This window comes from Danio rerio, chromosome 21, assembly GCF_049306965.1.
Source record: "Danio rerio strain Tuebingen ecotype United States chromosome 21, GRCz12tu, whole genome shotgun sequence".
NCBI classification, from domain to species: Eukaryota; Metazoa; Chordata; class Actinopteri; order Cypriniformes; family Danionidae; genus Danio; species Danio rerio.
The window spans coordinates 43,182,940-43,191,903 of record NC_133196.1 but is presented as its reverse complement, the minus strand read 5'-3'; the positions used below and the strand labels follow the sequence as shown (position 1 = coordinate 43,191,903).

The 8,964-nt window shown below is 32.6% G+C and overlaps 1 protein-coding gene across 1 annotated transcript; it reads left to right on the top strand.

Moving 5' to 3' along the window:
* The first annotated feature begins 490 nt into the window (after positions 1-490).
* On the top strand, positions 491-6,635 carry tmigd1 (transmembrane and immunoglobulin domain containing 1). The gene is given in 6 exon segments (NM_001098248.2): positions 491-692; positions 1,033-1,113; positions 3,478-3,762; positions 4,484-4,768; positions 4,852-4,955; positions 6,077-6,635. Coding segments are annotated over 5 exon segments (750 nt in total). The 5' UTR covers positions 491-692; positions 1,033-1,055; the 3' UTR covers positions 6,095-6,635.
* The last annotated feature ends 2,329 nt before the right edge of the window (positions 6,636-8,964 follow it).

Here is an 8,964-nt window from a genome sequence, read left to right as displayed (position 1 = left end):
ACCTTTTGTTTAAAAGCTAGAGTGGAATGCACTAAAGCAAGGCTAAAGGCATGCGTACAACATGTACCAGAAAACAGAACTATTACATAATTTCTTAATATGTTTTAATTCAGTTTTGTCAAATAATGGCTATAATGCATAATATGCATAAGATCACATTGCAAGCATCCTCATAAACAAAGCCTTCAGTGTGATCTTATGCATATTAACAAATAGCTATCTTTAAATCAAATTAAATGTATCAGTATTTTCCTTCTGTACACATGCTAATGTCATTGCCCCGTGTCTCTAAACTCAGAGATCACTTGTAAACACTGAAGGAATGCATGATTCATTTTGGGTTGGGACATGAATTTTCATATTTAATGCTTTTGGCATTGACGATGTTATAGAACATTTCACATTTCTCTTATCGCAAAGATTTTATGACTGCGGGACTATATCTTTATGAGATTTCTCCTTTTTAATAGTTGCCTTTCCACCTGTAGAGACTAAGATGACACTTTAAAGCCATCCAGCCTATTTCTGAACAACACTAAAAGGTCTGTGACCGAGAGGGGAGGTGATTTCAATTTCTGTTAAGTGCTGTAAAGCGACAGAATATAAACCATTGGTGTGAAGACACAGGCCTCTCCAGACCTCACGCAACCTTTGGATTTGGCTTTTTCAGCGAATATTCACACAAGTCTCTGGTGAGTAAAGAGTCTTGAATTTTTGAGAAAGCAGCAAAGATTTCATACATTGTTAACAAAATCAGTGCAATTCAAGGACTTTGCAACTGCTACAATTTTTTAAAAGCAAAACTAAACGTTTATCATTTATTTAACCTCATGTAGTTCCAAACTTTATGACAGACATGTTTCTGTTCAAACAGTGAAAGTCAATTGTTTTTGGACGCCATTGATTTTGAGAAGCTCATTTTTGGTTTTCATATTTCTGTCAAAAAAAAATGAGTTGATTTAAAGACAGATTCTCCGAAACACTTCACAAATCAAACTGTTTGTGTCTTTTCATGTCTTTCATTTTAAATAGCGACAGCTGGAAGACATATAAAGATGAAGGTACTGGTTAGAGTCGCTCTGCTCCTGCTGTGCTGTGTCAGTTGTGTAAAAGGTAATCTATAACTTTCAGGTTTTGAATTTCTGATCCATTCAAATCGTAACATTTTAACTACATTTTGTTGAGCACAGTAACATTCAATATACTTGGAATCATTAAGAATAGTTAAAGCCTCCTCTGGTCACCAAGGCTTTATTTATTTGATTTATGATAATGATTATTACTTTAACACTGGATTTAAGACAATTGCATATGTACAACAATCACACAATAACAACACTCATCAAGACAACAACGTAAGTTAAAATTTAAAAAAACAAATACACATATTGCTGCACATCAATCTTGACAACCACCCCTTTCACTTCAATCAGCGATCCGATGTAAGACAACTGCAATTGGGATAAATTACTTTTTTAAGCGTTTCTTCATTCAGGCTTAAGGAATTTTAAACATGCCTTCTAATGGTAACATTTCAAAAACGTGAAAAGTGAGGGGAATGTTTATCTTTAAAAATCGCAATTGCTGTTTTTTTCCATAGTATCAGCAGTGAAGATTGCTTGTGAGCAGTTATCTTATTTGCCTGATTAATAATTTGCGATAATTTCTATAATTTGCAATAATATTAATAATAAGGAGCTAATTTTTAGGGATCATTACTTTTCACTGCCACATGATGCTCCAGAATTCTTTGTAATATTATGATTGATGCTTTGTTTTCATTAATAAATATCGGTTCTCAGTCATGAATTCATTCATTCATTTTGTTGTCGGCTTAGTCCCTTTGTTAATCCGGGGTCGCCACAGCGGAATGAACCGCCCATTTATCCAGCATGTTTTTACGCATGCCCTTCCAGCCGCAACCCATCTCTAGGAAATCAGTCATTAATACATTTTTGTATAGATATTTTTTTCTGCTACATTTTTTTTTTTTGTGGAAAACTTTGTAGAAATGCTTTTTACTCATCAAGGGTTCTTTGATAAATAGAAAATAGTCAAAAATAACAGCATTTATCTGAAATAAAGTATTTTGTGCCATTTTCTTTACTACTACTTTTACTGTGTCCTTTAACAGTAAACCCAATCTCAGATTGATATCTAAAAACTGAAAATTCAGCTTTGAATAACAGGAATAAGCAAGGCCAGTCAAATTAAAACCTTGAATAAAGTAAGGCTGCTTTAGTTAATTTATTAACATGAACAAACTATGAACAATATAATATATATTATAATATTTTATTGATACCTTAATTAATGAAATTAAGTCTTTTTAGTGCATTAATAATGCTAATAAGTATAATTTTGCATTTTATATTAGATAATAATAATAATTATTTATTTTTCAAATATAGCTATTAGCTAAATTTTTTGTAATGTATATGTGTATAAATGGGAGTGTATGGGTGTTTCCCAGTGATGGGTTGCAGCTGGAAGGGCATCCGCTGCGTTAAACATATGCTGGTTAAGTTGGCGGTTCATTCCGCTGTGGTGACCCCAGATTAATAAAGGGACTAAGCCAAAAAAAAAATGAATGAATGAATGAATGAATAAATGAACGAAAAATAATTATTGTTATAACTATTTAATATTACCATTTTACACTGGTAAACATAACATTACTATTATTTAGGCAAGTTATTATTTTAAAAAAAAAAAAAAGTTGTGCAAGTATTCTACTGTTGAAGTCAGAATTATTAGCCCCCCTGAATTATTAGGCCGCTTGTTTATTTTTTCTCCAATTTCCATTTAATGGAGAGAAGATTTTCTCAACACATTTCTAAACACAATAGTTTTAATAACTCATTTCTAATAACTGATTTATTTTATCTTTGTCATGAAGACAGTAAATAATATTTGACTAGATATTTTTCAAGACACTTCTATACAGGTTAAAGTGACATTTAAAGGCTTAACTAGAATAATTAGGTTAACTACGCCAGTTAGGGTAATTAGGCCTGTGTTTGTATAATGATGGTTTGTTCTGTAGATTATTGATAAAAAAAAAAAAGCTTAAAGGGGCTAATAATATTGTCCCTAAAATGGTGTTTAAAAAATTAAAAACTGCTTTTATTCTCGCCGAAATAAAACAAATAAGCCTTTCTCCAGAAGAAAAAATATTATCAGACATACTGTGAAAATTTTCTTGCTCTGTTAAACATCGTTTGGAAAATATTTTAAAAAGAAGAAAAAAATTTGAAGAGGGCTAATAATTCTGACTTCAATTGTAGGTTCATATTAGAAAATATTAACGAACATTAAATGGAACCTACAACTTAATATTTTCACACTTTTGAATGGTTCTGCATTTCAAACCATAGGGGGAAGAGTGTTAATAGCTGTCAGACTATATGTTAATACCATGTGTTCTACCTGAATGAATTCTTCTAACTAGATAACTTTCTTACACCCTGACTATAGCGGTCACCGTGGAGTCCTGTCCGCTGGCCGTCGGGAGTTTGCTCCAGACAGCGGTTGAGGAAACCGTCACTCTCACTTGTATGACTGATAATACTGACCCATCAAGCCAACAAGAGCTGCAGTGGTTCCGCAACGGTGCCCGTGTGAAACTGCCAGAAGAAAACATGATGTCCCGGAGCAGTCTTTGTGTCCAGCCTGTCACTAAAGAAGACGACGGAGCCGTCTTTACCTGTCAGCTGAAGGGCGATGCCAGCGTCAACAGCACAGTCGAGTTTGACGTCCGTTGTAAGTTAATGTTCCGAGTACATGAGGGAACATGAGGAATATTTTGAAGGGTGAACTGAGAGCACGGAATCCGTATTTTATTTCAGTATTCAGTTCAAACATACCGTATCAAAAGTATCAGCAATACAAAAGTTTTGGAGCCATGACCTTTATCATAGCCTCAAGCTAACAAATACATTGTTGGGAAAGAAACATTGTAAATATTATTTCGATACCCACATGTAAGAACTGTGTGCAGGATTTATTCAGTGCATTTAAGCCTACATAATTTTAAGTTATCCTGCAAACCTATGCCGTTAATTAATATTAAGTATTAATTTGGAAGATGCTAATGGTCTAATCCGATTCAATGATTTATGCTAAGCTAAGCTAAAAATATTTCCACCAGATTCGCAGATCAACTGATTGGATGCAAAAATTGTAAAACTCAACAGTTTAACTGTTTAAAAAAACTAAAGTGAAGCGTTTATTTGATGCATTTTCAACAGTATAGCCAAAATCTACTACATAATGCAGCATAATTTTATTGTGAAGAAAGTTAGTAATATTTCCTGTCTAAATTTCTGTTTAATTCTGTATCTTCATTGTCATGATAATAATGTGTCTCTACACCTGTAAAATCTTGAGACAACTGTAAATATCATGATGGTAAAACAACATAGTTCAGCAGATTGTAATTTTTTTTATAATAACTAAAGGTTTTAATATCATTATTTTACAGATCCCCCGGACCTTAATGACACTACAGAAGTGTTTGTTCAGGAAACAAATGACGCTGTTCTGTCCTGTGAAGTACGTGCCAACCCTCCAGTAACTGTGGTTTGGAAAAAGGATGGCGAGGTTCTAGATCTGACCACCGGTAGTTACAAATCAACCAATAATGGCATCACCGCTCAGTTGACAATCCCAAAACTTAAGCGTGATGTACATCAGGGGTTGTACGTCTGTGAGACAAAATCAGCTATGTATGGAGTTACTGGCAGAACCTTTCAAGTTACGGTTGAAGGTTTGTGATCTGGTTTTATCCTCACTTTGTGTATTTTCTTGTTTGCTAAATTTTAAGAGTTCTGTTTTTTTTCACTCCTTTAGATAGAGTGATTGGGTTCCCTCTGGGACCCACAATTGCTGGAGTAGTGGTGGTTGCATGCACAATTGTATTAGCGCTCATCTCTAGAAGAAATAAAATTATGAAGGTAAGCCAACTTCATTCGGGATAATCATCATTACTAATGAAATTTCAAATAAATAATTATAGCCCAGGGGTGTCTAGCAGAATGCAAGGTTAACTTACCATCTGCTAAACTCTGAACTGTGTTGATTAACCCTGTATCTACTTTCTCAAATTATGTCTCTTTCAAAACTGTTCCTGAGTTCAGTTAACTCAGAGCATGTTGATCCGGAACAAAAAAGGCATTCTCAGTAGAACGCCAATACCATGGGTCACAATGAAAACATACACCAAAAAGCTGCGTATCATGCATCTTTTTTCATCTTCTGTTTAATGTTGAGTTACATTCTTAAAGCATAGTACCCCTTTTTGGTTGTTATTTTTACATTAATTTTTTATATTGATATTAAACCTTAGATTGAGAACATTAATTGTTAATTATACATTAAAAGAACCATTCATTTCAATAGGTGTGAATATATTTATTAATTGGTTGCTTTTGCCTTCACATTTATTGTGGAATATATGTGAAATATAAAATCAAACAAAGAGTGCACAGGGGTAGCTTAAATAATGTGTTGGGGCTCTTTGGGTAAGGGATTCATTAGAATAAACAGCAAAAAAAAAATAAAAATCAGTTCAAGGCCTAAAAAAAAATTAGGAAAATATTAAAAAGCCTTTATTGACATCGCTGCACATTTTTTTTAATTTAAAGGTGAAATATATTTCTATAATAATATTAATATAATATATATAAACAATAAATTTTTTGTGAAAGTGTCCTGCTACAAAATAATATTTATATTTATAATTAATAAAAGAATAAATTAAATAAATAACAGTCCAAATAAAAAAATATGTTTCAATAATATGGTTGTAAAATTGCTTTATTGAGAACTTCCAAAATAAATTTAGAAATATTGTCAGAAACACATTTCAGAGGTGAACGAACCCTGAAACACAACCTACTCCAGGCCAGGTTCTGCTCAGTGCGTTTTATGCTTATATATCCTTAAACTTATCCAGGCTTTTTGGAATACCCCTCTGGATAAAATTCATACAGGGTTTATACAATATAACAGATTTTCTAGTGTATAAATTCTGGAAATATAATTCAAAATGATTTGTGTTTTTGTTGTTTTGTAGTGCTTAAAACGAAATTGAACGTACAGTGGAAAAGCATCTCTGGAATTCAAACCACAGTTATCTGAAGCATTGAGCACTGAGGAGATCAGACTGGAATGCAAGTAGCCGTTACTGTGGAAAATGGGAAACCAGGACAAAATCCCTCTTAAATAGGAATTGCTAATTCAAAAACAAACATCCTATTCGTTTTGTAATTGTTAAATTATGAAGTACAACTCTTTACATAATTTTTAGATGATTGTGTGTCTTGTTTATTGCTTTTGTCCTATTATATATGTATTTGTGTGTGCGTGTTTGCTTGTAAGTGCTTGTGTGTGCGTGCATGCGTGTGTGTGGGGGTTTTTTTGAGCCACTCCAATAATGCACGTGTTGTAGAGACAGTAAAATAAACTTGTTAAAGTGAATGACAAGATATATTACTCTCTCAAGGATGAGACTTTTCTTCTATAAAATGGCCATGTTCAATGTTCCCATGTGTCATTACCCTTTGACCATCAGATAAATAGCCTAAATGCAATGTGGTTATGCTTATAATCATAAAACAATGTTCCATTTCATCAGTTTACTTGTACATTGTCTAAATAACTTTGGAGATGAATACGTTTTTATTATGTTTTAGCTTTGATGGTTATTTAACGTGGTTATTTTGAGTTTAAAAGCACAGAAAAACACTTAAAAACAGTAAAAATTGCAGCAGTAATTACAATATAAGTATTGTATGACGTCTATGCATTTCATAGCTACACAACGTTTTACTTTTATTTAATGTTTGTTCACAATGAGGTTTGCTACTTCTGGATTTTAGTGTTTAAATGTCAGCTTTATAGATATTTTACAGTCTATGCTATTGAATAGAGGCAGCTTATCAATGCAAGCTACAAATTATTGAACAATATATAGACAGTAATAATTACAGTATGAAACATTATGAAATATATAAGATACATAGTGGAAGCTGGGGGGAATAAATAAAAAATAATAATATAAAAAAATAATAATGAAATACAATAAGATAAACTTAAAATCTGAAAGAAAAAACAAAAGTAGTCGGGGCTATATGCACGTATACTCCCTATGCCTACTTTTATCCACGAGCTGTTTGGGTATTACGACTTCTGGGGATCAATAATTGCGTGTACCCTCAGTATACTCATTAGTTTCGGTTATTAAACTTTCCTAATTATGTGTATTCACGTTCCCTTTATGTTTATTTCAAAGTAAACTATAAAAATAAAACACATTACAGTGCATGTGGCATTAACTCTATCATACATACATGCACAGCATTAAACACTGTGACAGAACCATTCAGTGAATGTGTCACATCATTTTAGCTGCATATCAGAGTGGCATCACAGTAAAACATCATGTGTTGTATCGTATTAAAAATGATTTCCTATTATGACTAATAATATGAAAGTGAAATATGTAAATTAGCCTGCACATTTTAATATGTTTACATTTATGCCATTTTGAATTAAAAAATGCCAGTTTTATTTATTTAATGCATGGAAAATGTACTTGAGTATAGGCCAGCATTTGAGTTTTTGAAGAAGTGTGCTTTGCATTTGTTTTCCTATTTATATATATATATATATATATAAAAAATATATATATATATATATAAATATATATATATATATATATATATATATATATATATATATATATATATATATATATATATATATATATATATATTGACAGTTTTATTAACAACTTACAATACTTGATATTGCTGTCTTGAAAGGTAATTTTTTTAACAGTATTGAAATCTCATATCCAATCTCTGGGTCTGCTGGGGGCACTATTAGCAATGCAGTGGCGCAGTTGGTAGTGCTGTCGCCTTACAGCAAGAAGGTCGCTGGTTCGAACCTCGGCTGGGTCAGTTGGCGTTTCTGTGTGGAGTTTGTATGTTCTTCCTGCGTTCCTTTCGGTTTCCTCCGGGTGCTCTGGTTTCCCCCACAAGTCTAAAGACATTGAGTAGGCTAAATTGTCCGTGTTGTATGAGTGTGAATGAGTGTGTATGGATGTTTCCTAGTGATGGGTTGCGGCTGGAAGGGCATCTGCTGCGTAAAAACATGTGCTGGATAATTTGGTGGTTCATTCCGCTGTGGAGACCCCGCATTAATAAAGGGACTAAGACGAAAAGAAAATGAATGAATGAATAAATCATTGAATAGGATGAGACTATTGGTATCTCGCTTTAAAATAAACAAATTTGTTGAAATTTTGAATTTTTTTCCTTTTTAAATAGATAGTTTCCCAAAATAATGAAAATTGTCATCATTTAACCAACTTTTACTTGCTCAAAACCATTTAATCTGTTGAAATCAAAAGAAGATGTTCTGAAGAAAGCTGAAAACCTGTAACCATTGACTTCCATGTTGTTAAATAAATAGGCCTATATTGCTGATGAATCAAAAAAATCTTGACTTTCCTTGTTTCTTATCCCACTTAAAAAAATTATATATGTTATATATAATTTTAATTATAATTATATAATATATATATATATAACAAATTAAAAATAAGATACAAAGAGTGTAGGTAATTCAAAATGGCATGACAAGATATTGTTTTCGTAGTAGTTGAATTGCAAAATATTGTTGCAATTATTTTATGAGAACCCCATAAAAGCTGTTTATTGTTGGAGAATCTGCTTTTATGGGTGTTATATTTAGCAAGTAAAAGTAAAAGATTGGCAAAAGATTGCTTTCTCGGTGTTATTGTCTGTAACACAACAATACAAGCGTTCAAAACAAAGAAAAACGCGTTACGTCACAATTTGAGTCGACGTAAGGGCATGTTGGGCCAATCAGTGTAGGAAAACGGGAGACTGTGGGCGGGGTGTCTCTTCCACAGGGAGCGGTCCGCCAAATTCAAAC